Source organism: Toxotes jaculatrix, chromosome 5 (genome assembly GCF_017976425.1).
Source record: "Toxotes jaculatrix isolate fToxJac2 chromosome 5, fToxJac2.pri, whole genome shotgun sequence".
Classification (NCBI taxonomy): Eukaryota; Metazoa; Chordata; class Actinopteri; family Toxotidae; genus Toxotes; species Toxotes jaculatrix.
In genome coordinates this window covers 2740422-2756605 of record NC_054398.1, presented here as the reverse complement: position 1 = coordinate 2756605, position 16184 = coordinate 2740422, and the positions used below count along the sequence as shown (strand labels likewise).

At 39.7% G+C, this 16184-nt stretch overlaps 1 protein-coding gene across 1 annotated transcript; it reads right to left on the bottom strand.

Annotated features, from left to right (window-relative positions):
* Positions 1 to 1130: 1130 nt before the first annotated feature.
* LOC121181773 (aminopeptidase N-like) lies at positions 1131 to 11884 on the bottom strand. The gene is made up of 21 exons (XM_041037919.1): positions 11551 to 11884; positions 10443 to 10749; positions 9775 to 9917; positions 9406 to 9542; positions 9014 to 9140; positions 8237 to 8391; positions 7787 to 7900; positions 7517 to 7660; positions 6622 to 6687; positions 6310 to 6375; positions 6019 to 6191; positions 5637 to 5713; positions 4567 to 4700; positions 4374 to 4429; positions 3989 to 4136; positions 3793 to 3884; positions 3086 to 3193; positions 2789 to 2956; positions 2525 to 2665; positions 1742 to 1823; positions 1131 to 1286 (listed from the first exon to the last, which is right to left on the bottom strand). The coding sequence occupies exons 1-21, from the start codon at positions 11867 to 11869 to the stop codon at positions 1131 to 1133; spliced, it is 2913 nt and encodes a 970-aa protein (XP_040893853.1). The 5' UTR covers positions 11870 to 11884.
* Positions 11885 to 16184: the final 4300 nt, after the last annotated feature.

Sequence of the window (16184 nt, the reverse complement as noted above, 5' to 3'; positions counted from 1 at the left end):
CAAAAATTTTATTGTCTTTGTCTCACGGGGTTCATAGGTCAAACCTTTAGTACTGTTTAACTGACTGCTGGCAATTTCAGAGCATAACAGCATCCACGGGGTGGGTGGGGACACATCTGAATTTACAAGGGACTGAAATTTATCTGTATAAAGTAATGTCTGTGTATAAGAGCCTTAACATACCCGAAATGCTATAAATTCAGAGAAACAGAGCACAACAGTAAAGTCTCAACAAATGAGCTCATTTCTGTAATGCAGCACAATCATTGTCTCGAAATATCAAAATATTCAGTGTGAGCACAAGGTGGGAATCACTGTCTGCAAAATGGCAAAAACCTTTTTAAAGCTGTGTTCTAACATGGACGACAGTATCCTGTGGACTGAAAATGTAGCACTTTATTTTTCAAGGTGCGTATATTAACATTATATTCAGTTTACAAGGGTGTGCATTCACTTTTCATGTTCATTCAAGTGTTATGTACAGTCACAGCTGTATTTGCTGGAAGGATCTAAACAGGTAGACAAACACTTTGACAAGGATTCTTAGGGATAACCAGAAAAAACTGTCTTGTAAATAATAAACAATAAATAAAGGAATGTCTTCAATGGACTTCCAGTTTTATCATTAATTATTTTGTATTGGGTCAAGAAATATCTTAAACATTCACTCTTGAAATTACACAACCCCCGATGAGATGAAAAATAAAGAAAAACAAAACAGCACTTACACTTTAAGGGGTCAATATTAAATACAGAGAAACGTACGGTATAAATATGCAGTTCATTTGAATGTTTTTTAGCTGATATAAAGGAGGATACTTGTTTATGTGCTGAGCTGTAGTTTTGTCATTCCAGGGTGACAAGTAGATGATATTTAAAAAAAAAAAAAAAGTACCTAAGTCCTCTCCGGCTCTCTATCCAACTTCAAGTATCAAAACTTAAATTGTAATTATATGAAAACAGTCATTCTCCTGTTTTTTTTTCTAGCTTAACCACAAAAAGGTACAACAAAGGCTCAGCAAGCAAAGTATGAAATCTCCTCTTCCTCTCCTCCAAGATTTAATTTGATGAAAAAAGATTTTGAAATTACATGTGAGTACAAACACATAAAGGCCTGGTACAAGGCCTCATTAGGACTTTGCTTCAGCTGTGAACCAGTCCAGAACATTCTTCTTGTTCTCTGAAATCCATTTTATATTGGCGGTGGTTTTCTCTATGGACTGATCCACTGCCAGGGTACCGGAGCCGAACCCGACCTCAGCGTTGTCTGTCTTAAACTGTTTCAGCTATCACAACAAACAGAGCAGAAAATGAGTTTCTTGTTGGGAGAAGTGATTTAACTGTTAACACAAGCAGGGTCCTCATTTCAAGCCATCAACTATTAGTTTTCCTGTCTGAAATGGCGACTGTTGGCAGATTTTATCAGCTGTAAATGGCTAATTTATGAAGCTAAATGAATAAATAATGAATTGATAATGCAAATGACCATTAGTTGTTGGGAGTAGTTTAACAGATGGTCATTTTTTCATTGGCGGTTCCAAAATTCGAGGTTCCATTGGCTTGAAAGAGACTTGGACTGTGCATTAAATTATTGCCCCATTAAGGAAAAATCCACACTCAAAAAGTCGTAAAACATGAAAACCCCTAAAAACGTAGAGACACTAATTTGCATGATTTTGTGTAAAATTAGATAATAAAAGCTTTTAAAATGTTATGGATGAAAATGTCTGGAATATCTGACCTGTTGAAGCTCAAATTCCGTGGAAAAGCGCTTTGTGACTCCATTGATGAGGTTGGAGAAGGAGAACGAGCCACCACCGTACCTGTGAGTGGAAACAAAACCAAGGCATAATCAGGACCATCTGTATACAAATTAATAGTAGGCAGCATTTTTGGGGGGGATAAAGAAATTATATCTATATTTTAAAGTCAGACCAGACAATTCTATCCCAGTCTGTCTAAGATACATACATTATGTTGTGTGTACAGTTAAAATAAAGAAACCCTTTTGAAGATCCTGATTTTACATTTTCTATAACCAAAAATAACTGGTTGTTCCACGAGTTACATTTCTCTAAATCTACATTTGAATAACTTAAACCACCACAGACAACTACAGCTGTAAACTATACTCAGTAACTCCACTTCTGCTTAGGTTTATGAGGACCAAAGTTCAATCTGAGACAGTGTGAGGTACGCTTGTCATGCTTGGTCAATAAAAGCTGTCACTGATAATAAACCTGACTGTAAAACTGTTTATCTGTCAGTATATGATTTTTTTTTTTTTTTTTTTTTTTTTTACAATAGATCTTTTAATATGTAACTGTGCTTCAATTCAGAGATGTGTTACCTAACACATCATTTATAACAACGTTTACTCAGAACTGTAAAGCCCATTCCAACACCTTTTAAATTCTAATGTTGTGGACAAATTGTATTGTTCAGCAGACTTGGTTTTGATTTTGAAAAACTGCGTAGTTACTGACTACAAATCTGAAAACTAAAAGTACAGTGTTGTACTCACTGTGTGAAAATGTATGACCACCGAGCCCTGACGAAGTCCCACGCCAGAGACTGACCAATCACGTTGTTGGCAATGTAGACAATGGTGGAGGTAGCATCCTGCTTTCGGATCATGTTTGGATCCAGAGTGTACTCCAGGTACCTGGAGCAGAGGGTAAAAGCAGGACAGCGGGCAGAGAATATATGTGTGTGCTGGTCAGTAATTGCCAGTTAAACGTTATAGTATAATATACAACTGCATTTACGAGGCTGTCTGTGAGCAGACCTGTTGAGCAGCCACGGTTCCTTTGTGCAGGCCAGGGCAGAGCGGAGTTTGTCAGCTTCAATAGCAATGGTGGCATTCTGAAACTGTGACCAGGCAAACTCCCACTCTTTAGAGCCACCTGCTGCAATGGCGTTACAGTACACAGTGGACCGCAGGTTGGGGTGGATCCTGAAGAAAGATCACATCAAGTTCAATACACCATGGAAACTGCAGATGGCTGCACTTTAACTACAGTAAAGAGTAATTAAAATAGGGGACAGGAAATAAGTTACACATTAGGGTGATGTATATACTCACCTGTTGTTATTTGTGTCCATCCACTGATTGAACCATGTCTTGGTTAGATTTTGGCATTCCTCGAGGCCTGTCCTGCAAGCGAGGCTGATAGCATTCACCTGATTATACCTGAAGGAAGGAGAAATGGGAAGGAGAGGGAGTTTTAACAAGAGCCCAGGAAGGAGGAATAAGCCTAGTAAAACAGGGGTGTTTGTGCTGCGCTCTGTGAGGAGCAAGAGCAACAACAACTGGCTGATCTTTATTATTAGAGGCTAAGGAGTAGGCTGTGCATTTAGTCTGAAATGTGGTCTTATTGTGAGAAGAATAAGGTGAACAGCACCTGTTTGGCTTGGCGTCTTCATTAGAAACATGACAGTTGCAGACATTCTCAGATGATCAAAGGGGTGGGCTCTTACTTTACTTACAATAGGACAAATATTTTAATTTTAAGATGTGTTGGGGGAATGGGGCCGAGAGTTATTACTCCGAAAGTATTGGCGATTAATGGTGTGCTGACATTTGTTTCAACCAAAAATCTACACCCGTACTGCTGTTAGACTTTGTATTTGAACACATGGAGACATGGCCCATTGTTAAGTCAGATAAATTGTATATACAGTGTGTGTAACACTGTTCTTCTTTGGAATTGCTATATTTTGTCACTGTCTCTGTTAAAAGCAGTAGAAAAAGCAGTAGCAGTAGATTCCATTGTATTTCACTTCACTCACTGGTCCATGTGTCCATCAGGTACTTTGCTCCAGTTGTCAGTCAGCGTCTTGTAGTATTCAAACAGAGGGGTGACCTGTTTCCTCAGATAATCCTAAAAACAAGGAGGACAGGATAATTCCATCAGGATCATTAAAGCAGCTCATTCGTGCTCTTTGGATTTTTATGTTGTCATGTTTGTCTGAAAGAAACCTGTACCTGCATGGGACCATAAACCTCGCTGCGGTCAAACATGAGGTAGAAGAAGTCCAGGTTGCTCAGAGATGACTCCCAGGGCATATACTCTCTCTCTTTGTTCAGGTACTTGGTGGTGCTGAGGGCCAGCACTGTAGGGATGATCTCTGCTCTTTAGAGTTGAAAGATTGGGAAAATGAATAGGATATCTGAATGGGCTCTACATTTTGATCATTTATGAATAATTTTGAGTCAGTTTTGCCCTTAAATACACATTCCTCTTTTTATTCCTATTTATACACATCAGTAATCAGAGGTTTTGAGAAGACACTTTATCTATCAAATCTAGATGATCACTTTCTTGATTACTATCATAATCTATATATGACACTGTATCTGTAGGACCTACCTGGCCAGGTTGAAGGCATCATCCACCAACTGAGCTCTGTTGATCACTGGAATAAGCTTGAAAAAGAGAAGCAATATACCTGTCAGTAAAACAACTCAGATCAAGAAGTATGTTCATGACAAGACCAAAGCCATGCATTACTGTCCAAAGATTTGCAGGTGGTGTAACCATGAATCAGACAGCTGTGTCTTACCTCATGACTGTTATTCAGAGCATTCAGCAGTCTGTCCCAGTTTTCTTGATCATAGTTGACTCTGTAGTAACCCACAACATTGAGGTTGGCCAGCACCCAGTCATTCCCTGATGTCTTCATCGCATCATTTGTGACTAAAGGAGACAGGGAGGTCAGAGTCATTGTCATTTACAAGGTAGGGTAATTGTAGGGTAACTGAATGAGCGCCAGTGCAACAGCACCACCTGCTGTGGTGTCTCTGGGAAATTAAGCATGTATAATTGAATTGTGCAAAAGCGTTTGTTTGTGGAGGTTTGTTGAGGAACTGTGCTCCTCAGACAACCTCAGAGTCTGTTCTCTGTCTGCTTGTTCCTGAGATTCTTTATGAATATTACACTGTGGCTACATGGGGACGCTGTGTACAATGTACAAACATTCAAGAAAGAAGGTGGAATAGAAAAAGAGAAATGAATCCAGTGGAAAAAACACAGCGTTAAAACAAGCATTATCAGCCATTACAACCCTGCTACCATGGAGCCAGAGTGTGTATGTTTAAACAGATGTCAGCATGTAGAGCAGGAAACATCTGAGGATATGAGTGTTGATATGGATGATAATGGACAGTTTGCATTGTGTTCAGTATACAAAGTGTATCCAATCCATCCTGTAGAAAAGGTATTTACATTATTCCAATGAGAAACATCTCACAGTTTTTCCAGTGTCCATGTAGCACAGAGCCGTGCAGCTGTGATCCCCAATGTTATTGGATTGTTTGGACTTGTTAGAGAGAAGAATGAATCTTTATTAAATGGCTGCTATTGAAAACCAACAGTCATATGGTTTGTCTTGCAAGGCAGCGACGAAGGACTATTTTGTCATTCAGTCTGGAGGGTTTATTGGCAATAACAGAAAAAGAGGCCTCCTTCCAAAATCGTGCTAAGGCTCATTTGTCATCTTAATAAAACGCCTTAATGGCATGAGCTTCTTCTTATAGTATTATTATTCAATCAAGGAATATGTCTTGACCATCGGCAAAGACCTGCAGCGACTTTGTATCTGTCCAAATGTTGCTGTTGTATGTTGCATCATACCTGATGTTTCCGTTAGCCACTGTGGTGCCTGTGTAACTCCAGTCTTCATCCACCTGATTGGAACAATCCATTCATAGCTGTAGGATAAAAAAGCATGTTATTAAATCAACAGATAGTTTGGTTTTTGCTTTTCAAAAACCAAACTAGGATTATAAAGCAATGAGTAGGAAAGAAGGCTTTTAAGCAACATTATTTTTTTGTGATAATACTAGAATTTATAGTAGTACCATAGATAGTTTTCCTATAAAAGCAGTGGTGATACTAGTGCAGTAGGATAAGCAGAAGTAGCAGCAAAATGATAAATAGCATCAGCTGCATTAAGACAAAAAAGAATTCATTGGTGTAGTCGGAGGGAAGAATGACAGAAAGGGTGTCTCCATACTTGAAGAGAGATGGAGTTGTGACGACAGAGTCTGGATCCAGGAGAAAGTGTTTCTGGGTTATGACCCCAGTGTTGGTATTTATGGTAACCACAGGGAAGCCCATCTGCAGCACCCAGGTGTTCATGATGTTGTGGACAGTGTCAGGTAATTGAGTGCCATTAGCATCGACAGCCTGTGGAAGCAGACGAACAAGAGAAGAAATGATGTAAGAGCTCACAGTAGCTTGGTTCTTTTTGAGTAAAAGATTTGCTAAATGTTCAAATGTGAAGCATCTACAGAAGAGAACGTGCCATTTGCAAATGCTTCCACAGGTCGGTGTACACTGCATTCCCAAACGCAAATTCAGCCAGGTAGGTCTGCAGGATGGACAGAGAAAACAAACACAAGACAAAAAGAAAAGACTTGTTACTTTCTCCTCTTCTTTCTTACTCAGTGTGGTGCAAAGCCCGCAAGCTACTTCACACAGTCCACTTCACCCAAAACCACCCAACACCAAATTTGCCAATGACCTGTATCCAAAGAAGGATCCATTATCCTTTAATATGTCAGATAAGAATAGACTAAGCATCACAGTAGCATGTGGTAATTTTTGAGGTCCTTACCCTGAGTCCCATTCTGAAGACTTCTTCAGTCAGGAAGTCCGACAACATTCTCAGAACAGATGCACCCTGAGGACGAAATTTAAATTTTAACACTTAAATTTTAACACATTTTAATGCTCTGCTGCTGTTTAGGCCAGAGTGTGTTTGTCTGTGTGTGTCTGTGTGTGTGCTCGTGCGTCATGTGGTGGGTACATATATCTGTTTCCACAGTCTCATTGTGGAGACTGAACTTCCTTCTTGGGGGGAAAAAAATCAAGACCCCACAACATAAATTATTAAATTTGGGGGTGAAAACTTGGTTTAAGGCTAGTTTAAGGTTAGGGTTAGGTCAAGGTTTGTTACGCCCTCTACGTCTACCCAGCCTGTAGTCTTTATTTCTCACTCTCTTCCCCTCTCAAATTGAGAGAGTGTGATTGTCTGAGTAGAGACAGGTGTGCTGAAGTCCATCCCGTCCTGTATCCCGTCCTTTTCCCATTGAGACTTCTACAAATACCCAGCTCTGTCACTACTACCTGCCAGACTGTAGTACCCACTCACTCAGTCTATGTTCAAGCCTTTCTCAATCCTTGGACTCAGCTTCCCTCTCTCTGGACACTGCTCAGCTCAGCCCTGCCACCAGCCCAGTCCCCACATCCCTAGCCCTCCCCTCCACCCTGCTCATTCCCTGTTCAAAGCCCATCCTTTAATCCTGAAATAAATATTCTTTTATTGAAGTCCAGTCTCTTCACCTCCCCTGTTTTGCACTTGGGTTCAAGAGCCTTAACAAGGTTAGAGTAAGGGATGTGGTTAGGCAAATATTGATTAAGGTTGGGGTAAACCTCCGGGTCATTAATATAAGTCAATTTCATGTCTTCTGAAGTGATGTATACATCACTGTGTGTGGGATTGAAGTTACCTTGCTGTATGAAATGGCATCAAACAGCTCACTGATCTGTGCCGGTCTCTGGATGTCCTCTTCATTAGAGGACAGAGGGTGAGAGGAGGCCAGGGCATCAACAGCAAACACCCTGTGGACATCACTGAGCACGATAAGGTCTTTCTGTTGTGAGACAAATTAGACAGCATGCTCAAAGTTCCACCGATCAGTCACCTTCATCCTGCGTTAGACTGTTTAAGTTAGATTTATTAGATTAGTGAGGCCATTACATGGGAGGGACGTCCTTACCACATTCCAGTCGGGTTCAGCCTCATGTGCTCCCAGGTACTCAACGTAAGACGCAAAGCCTTCGTTCAGCCACAAGTCATTCCACCACCTTAGGGTCACCAGATTACCAAACCACTACAAGGACAGGACAGAGAAAAGGTCAATGCTATGCTACGAAAAAGTAAAATAAGACTGGGATTTGACTGCTTGACTTGATTCATTTGAGATTTAATATCAATGACATGAATCTTTTTGTCTTGAGACTTGAAGCCAAAAGCTTTCGAGTCTTCTTGACTTCTCTTTCAAGGTTAAGCAGAATTATTCCAGATGTCAAGGGATTGTTTTCTTCAATTTGTAAATATTTTTCAAGCTAATTACAGAGCGGATGATAAAATCCAGCTGGAGTGAACACAGTGACCGTCACATAATAGACATTGTGAAGTGATCCAGTTTGCAGTGTTGAAAGCTAACCATGTGAGCCAGTTCATGAGCGATGATGGTAGCAATCCTTTGCTTGTTGGAGTTGGAGGAGAATGTTTCATCATAGAGCAGTGCTGTCTCCCTGTATGTGATCAGACCCCAGTTCTCCATGGCTCCAGCATTAAAGTCTGGTAGAGCGATCTGATCTGCATTAGGAAAGAGATCACATGTGGTTGGTTGATTACCTGTGGAGTTTCTTAACATGCATATGAGTGTGACCAACTGACTGTTAAAATGTGATATGGAGAGAGGATTGCCTGTAATAAGGAAAAGGGGATTTAAGTCTGCAGTAAAAATTAAGGGAATGGACTGTGAACAGGCCAACAAGGACCTGGACAAGGACCAAATCAGTTATAACTATCATGAAATACTCTATAACAAGTTATTCATGTTATGAAAATATTGACCGATACAAGAATATCTGTGATTAGCAGATAAATCTTGCATCATTCGCCTTGCAGAATGAAGATGAGTGTTATATGAGCCTGACGCAGCTGTTTTCTTGGAAGTGTCTGCCAATGTCAGTCTACAAAAGGAAGCATTTTTGGGGTTGACCATTAAAACGCACATGATGGCAATAAACATGAGGGGAGTGGAACAGTTGAATCAGAGGATCACATGCCATGTTAATGTATACCTAGGTAGGTGTACTACCTAGGTCCCCTACCCACGGGGTTAGCAGTTGTAGCTAGCTGAACAGGGATTTAGGGCACTACTTTCTGTAGCCTTACTTATTCATATCCAGATCATCATGTGTGGCACACTTACCAGATTTGGGCAGAGGGTAGCTGGAATTGTAATACTGCTCAAAGAACTTAAGGATTGGTCCAGTTTTGTTGAGGGCATACTGTCCTTGTCCAGCAGCAATAGCAGGCCTCCGAGCAAAGATACGGATCTAAACCCATATTACACAATACACATTATTTAACACATCACACAGTGTCATTATGCACATTTATGTTAGTTTGAATATTATTATTGCAAACTATGGAATTTCTATGTGTAGATTTTTTTTGAAAAATTAGATTTAAAACATGTTTAAAATTATTCTGATCGCATGATAGTTATTGGAATAATGAGCCAATCCACAAACGGCATTCATGACAGAGTGACATGAATGCACTCTGTCATTTCAAACATTTCTTTGAGGGGCCACTTACCAAAACTCCATCAATGGTGTTATGGATGAAGCTATAGTCGCTGACAATGAATGCCAGTAGGTAGGTGGACATTTTCTCCGTTGGCTCAAAGACCGTCTTCTGCACACTATGGCCGTCAATAGTGACGTTGTTTGATTCTGTAGGAGAGAATAGTTAGAATAAACGTTTTATTTGATTTAGTTTTCATTGTTGTCCAGGGTCACAAAGTTTGACAGGTTTTTCCCTTACATTCTGGTCAAAGTTTTGGTGAATATTTCACTTTATCACATCCTATTGACCACACTCTAAGACCATTGTCTTCCTCATACATTTAATTGATTTACTCTGAAACTGATAATCTTGTGCAATAATCACTGTGGTGTGACTAACCTTTTTCCATGCCATTGGACAGGGCTACGGTTCCATGGTCGTGGATAAGAGTGACATGGAAAATGGCTTTCATAGCTGGCTCATCAAAACAAGGGAAAGCCTTCCTGGCATCTGTTGGCTGCATCTGAGTTGTAGCAACAACCCTGACAAGAAACAGACAAATGAAGCTTGGTGCTTTAAAGAAAAAAATGCTTGTATGGAATTTTACCAAGAGCAAGATGATAAAAAATTTACATCAATTAATCAATGTGTATGTCAAGGACAGAGCTAGGCACAGGATTTTAGCCTGAATAAGCACAAATAATGGAAGTAGGAAAAAACAGCTAGCAAAACCGCTGTTTGAGGACCAGTTAAAACTGAGCACTGAAGTCATTTCTCCACCACCAACTACCAAGCGTGCCTGTATGTGGCCATCTAACAAGACATGTGAATAAGACTGTTTTGGAGTTGTTGAAGTTATTTTTGCTTGTTGTTATGCTAAAGCTAGCAGAGCGACTTAATTGATGATGTAAGATAAGTTCCTTTTAGCAAACGAGTACGCTATCTTAATCGAGAACTTATCTGGAACATTGCTTAGCTGCTAGCTGCTGTGGGGTTCGAAACTTTCGGGACTCACTTTTGCTCTGTTATGTTTCATTGATGTATTATCTGACACCAAATGTACATACTTATCCACTCCATCCTCCTTGTATTCGCTTCTATAGAAGCCTCCCAGGTCATCAGCCAGCTCTCCAGTAAAGATAGTGTGGAGGTGGTACCTGTGGCCCTTCATGAGTTTACCGTCCAGCTGTAGGACCAGGTACTGAGTCACAGGCTGGAGCCAGGAAGACTTGATTGAGGGAGCTTTGACTCCACCAGTAACTGCGATGAGATTCGCCAGTTGGCCATTCTCAAGTGTGGTGTAGTTCAGCTTATTAGAGTGGATAAGAATCAGGTCAGTCTCCTCAGCACACTCAAACTCCACACTGGAATCACCTGGAACAGAACAAAATAAATTTTCATGAGCAGTAGCAAGAAACCTAAGCTCTACCCAACCCCAATCCATTAGGAGTTCCTAGGGGGGGTTCCTATCTAAATAAACCATCTGATTTTTTTTTTTTTTTTTCTTATTTTATGACAAGTTGATGTTTTGGTAATATGTTTGTAGTGTGTAACAGCAAATGTAAGGCCCCTGCACATGCATCTGAATGAGTAAACCTCACCTCAAAACTGTCAAACAGTGTGTACAGACTGTGGCCAACTCAGATTTCCCTGGTTAGTTAGAGGTTATACAGTATATTCTTTGTAGAATTTAGTGACAGAACAAAATTTGTAGGATTACTATTTAGCTGAGAATACAGAACACAGACATGTACAGGTGGATTAGGTGCAGACTCAAACGTAATGCCTGCAAAGCATTAAGAATATATGATTGAATATATGATATATATTCTCTACATTAGGCCATATAACTGTGATAAGCGAGTTGAGACACACACTGATCCCAAATCCCTCTAAGCAGAACGTTTCATGAAAAGAGGTTATTTCTTCTTCATGTTTTCTTTTCTTTTTACACTAAACCTTAAAGCTATAACTTGTTAACCCTCTATCAGTCTTTATCTCCATCCCTTTTCCTCTCAAAAGAAATGCCCCCAAAGTCCTGCAGGTTTCAGTTCTTGCTGACCAAAGAGGACACATTCAGACCCTAGATACCAACTAAATGCAGCTACTTTGTATGACAGAAAACCATCGGGCTCCAGAGAATCAGAGATGATTATTAATCTCATAAAGCCTTACCAGTAAAGATGAAGAGTCCAGTTGTCTCATTTCGAGTCAGTCGTGGCCACAGGGTGACATTATAGTGGTCCGGCACCAGGCTCTTGGGAAGGCGATACTTGTCCCAGGGTTCATTGGATGGGGCAGGCGACGTAGGCGACGTAGGCGTTGTAGTGGGGGGTTTGGTTGTTCCTGCATTTGTTGGTGAGACATGATTGTTGTTTTTAGCCTTTTCCTGTGAGTAAACAACAGACAGAGCTATGATAGTTGCCAGTGCCCCTGCACACAGGATGATAGCCACTATCCCAACAGCTCTACTGATAAAGAAACCCTTCCCCATGTTGTCTGCCTGTATTTGAGCCCCCAGGTGGAGGATGGTGGACTTTTATATGTACCCATGGGAAGCATCTCCCCTCCCATTTACTGTAACAGGTGATACATTAACAGTGAGATTGTAAATACCCACCTCATCTAGTGGAAACCTTTAACTATGATTTTATTGTACTTTTAACTCTGAAAATAAAGTGCCAGAACATGAGGTAACTAGAGATAACCAAGGTTTTCAGAAGTTAAACAGAGGAAGAATTATTATTATTATTATGTTTTTTTTTTTTATTAGTGTAGAGTTTCTTCAATTCAGTTTCATCCAAAAATACTTGAAATACTGAGATACTTGAAAAGTGAGTCTTTCTAACAGAAGGAACGCTTACAGAATATGACTTTTAAAGGCATAGTTTGACATTTTGGTAAATATGGTATGGTATTTGGGCTTGCAGAGAGTTTCGATGAGAAGATCCATGCTTGTATGGTAAATATGTAGGTGGCGGCTATTTAAAACGGGTCACACCCACATGTGTCTCTGAAATGCTGAACAAAGCCTAGGGCTGGAGTATATGTACAGATGGTGCAAGTGATCAAAGAGGGAAGTTAAGTGGCAACAGCCTCATCTTGGCTGTTGCCAAGATGAGGCTGTGGTGCAAAGGCCGTATCACTTGTCCTTCCAATATGCACCCGTCCACCTTCAAAAATGTATTTTCAAGTGTAAGAGAAAAATTAGACTGATAAATATTTAATAGTCTGCAACAAGAGAAAAGCCACAGGGAGAATTAAGTAAAGTTTTCGCTGGCAGCTGGTTTTTGATGCACTATGCAAGTATATTTATACAACAGCAACGCAAGTTTTCCAGGTGGTTTCCTAAATTCTATACAGCGTCCTGTTGTCATTTGTCTGTAGGCCTTCTGATTTGTTGTGCCAGGAGGTTTGAATGAGATTCAGACAGCCTCTCCAACATGGACAAAAAACATGACTCTTATAAGGATCATGATGTAACAGGTGCAGCAGCCTGTCACAAAAAATAAGGAAAAAAAAGAATCTATTTCTGAATTCTTGATTCTGAATTTCAAAATAGTTAAAATGAAATGGAACTACTGATAATGTTTCCATTATTTACTTTTTACATTTAATGCCCATCCAAGATGTTCTCTCTGGTTATGGGTCTGGTTTAATGTTTACTTTATGCTCTAACTTATGACCAAACTTACAATCAGCAGCTCTTGGCTTAAAAGCTGTCAAATTTAAGGAAGTTATTCAGTAAGTTCGGTAGTTTAGTATCTGCCTTTGAAAACCACGCTATTTGAAAATCAAATCATAAAATGTAAACCACACTTCAGATCCTAATATTCCCTGGAAACAGTTGCAGCCACAGTCCTGTTAAGAAGCTTAAAACTTTAAAGCCAGATCTTTAAATTCTTTAAAAAGCTAAATTTCCATATTTTACCACGGTGTACATTTTTTACTTTTGCCAAACTTCTTCGTTAATCTGTATTATCTAAAGAAGTGAAGCACAACATTTAGTTAAACTGCATTTCTTACTAAGCCAATGATGAAAATACTGTTGCTCCTTTCATCTTCCGTAATCTCCAAGTGATTTATCTCATGTTCCATTCTGTAGTTACATTTTAACAGAGGTGCTGTTTACCATAATCCTACCATTTTATGAATATCATTTTATGGTCTCACAGCTGTAAAGCACTGTCATTAGAAGGGAGAGAGGTTCTGACATATGAAAACCTTTTGCAGCCCTTAACCCTTCTGGTTACTGCAGCTCTTTATCTCTAAATCAACCATCTGCCCTCTCTCTCAGTTGGAATGATTCTGCAAATCTTTTTTAAAGGTGGCGTTTGCTTCTTATATTGCAACAGATGGCGAGAGCACTTTGGCAGGGTTACACAGTAGATGATGCAGGTGACTGGACTTATGACACATGACAATCTCAGCCTGTTATCCCATTTCAAACTCTTTGATATAAAACAGCTACATTAACTCAAAATTTTAAGGTGACATCTTTTTTTTTCTTCTACATTAAAACAGACCCACACAATTTCCTTCTCATATTGTTCAAACCAGTTCAGAATACTGGAGGAAATGACGGTAAGACTTCCTATCTTCCTATCTATCCTGTCTTTATCAGATAACAGTGTCTGTCTCATTACACCCAGACAAATCTTGTATTCTGGTGTCATATTTGTTTGCTAGTGTTATTGAATTTACACAAAAACCACCAGATTTCTCCTGAAAAAGGAGAGTGATAATCCACATGTCCCTCGTTGTGTTCACTGTCTCAGCTACTGCAGGAATCAGGAGTTTGCTGGCCTATGAGTCAGCAATTAATGGCGTCTTTAGTAGCTTATGCTAGCTGCTTGAAACTTCAGTGTAAGAGCAGTAGTAACCAGAAACATGTTCATGTACTGATGGACTCTTTGGACTTTGGGCTTCTATGATTGGTTAGAAGGGCGATTCGTACTCATAACATTTAGAAGGGAATATCTCTGTGGAGCTGTCAGACTGTCCAATGAGTCCCAGAGGCCTTTGACAGCCAAACTGAAAGTGTTTTTAGTATTTAGAACAATCAGAACAACCACATTAACTGTAATTAAACGTGCAACGTGAAAGGGCTCACTTGTGAGTATGAACTCACTGAGAATCATCCCCCAACCTTGTTGTTCCCCTCAGTTCTACTGAGCTTTTTAGCCTCTTTTAGCTCATTGTTCTGTTTTGTTTTTCACCCTGTCTGCCTTCTTTTAGCCTTGTTATGGTGCCACCTACTGACCCAAAAATTTGTTTCACAGCTTTAAATAGACATGAATACAGGCTAAACTTGCTCAGTGTTTAAGTGTGGTGTTGAATGAGACTGAGAACTGAGGGTTGAACAAGAGAACAAAACCAAAGACTCACAAAATCAGATTAAAGAAGTCTAAATTTCATTTTGGATTTTAGCATGAATGTATAGTATAGTGTAGTATAGTGTAGTATAGTCCACATATTTTTCCATATCAGAAGACCTAATTGTGCATTATTGCTACTTTACATTAACTGACAAAAATAGGATAGAATTTTGTAAAGACCAGTCATGCTGTATACCATAAAAAATTGAATTACTTTGCTCTCACCTCAAAACAAATCACAGCTATAATGAACCATTTTATCATGTTTATTGTGGAGTATTTTCAAGGAGTCATGTTGGCTCCTTGTAGATGTTTATCATTATTATCCCTGTCAATGTTCCACTGGTTTGTGAAACCAGTGGAACAGATTTTCCACCTTTTTTCCATTGACAGCACAGTAACCCAAAGCCTTTGATGGTATATGGCTTTTGCCATAGAGGCAGTGAGGGTCACAATGGGGTCACCTAAAGTTCACTGACCTCTTCAGGCCATAAGGGACAGTAAAATACATGTACTTTTTTAAAATGTATAGCATTTCCTTAGATGTGATAAATCTAAGGGAAAGCTAAGAACGCACGGGCACAGATATGACCAGTGGTTGAAGGTTTATCTCACATGACTCAAACTCTCCTTTGAGATAAAGTGCATCATTGAAGGCCTACCAAGAACAATATGTCCAACATTTCAGAGGGCTTTAATAGTTTTATACGTTGTTGATAAGGACATTTGATATGGTGTTGGAGTTTATAATAATCCTGTCGGTGAGCAAGAATAGACAGACTTTATGGACAAAAAGTCCATAAAACATACACCTTGGCTATTGTGATACTATCTCTGGCCTTGTGTTTATCTCTGTAACATTCTGATAAAAGTATGTCTGACTTTGATTGTCAGGTCAAAGGAAGGACATGAAAGGGTTCCTTGATTGTGCAGATTACTATTACGATGATTACCGTCATCTCCAATTGCAATGACAACTTAATAACAAGTGAGCAACTCCTTCCACCGAGGACGACCACAAAATATAAAGCTCATGAAAAAGATGCAGAAGACGTAAAGCTTTTTTTTTTTTTTTTTTAGGGTTTTTTTTTAAGGGTTTAATATTTAGCAAAACTAGAAGTCTACAGCCACGTTAAAGGTTCTGTGAAGCTGTTCCTGTTGGTTAATTTGTTCATTAACCAAAGTATTGTGTAAACTGCATACAACTGGCCTCCTGGTGTAGGTTTACCGTATACAATGTTCATACTATATCGTACTGACCCTCAATTCAGAACTTTCCGACAAACCTGAAGGCACCGTGGCTGCCTCTTTGGTCACCATAGCAACAGGACGCCGTCCAGCCGTACACACTGAGACTTTGCCTTTAACGAGTCGTCGCGTTTTGTCAGTTTTTAACCTAAAGTACATCGGTATTTTTGGAGCAGGTTGAAC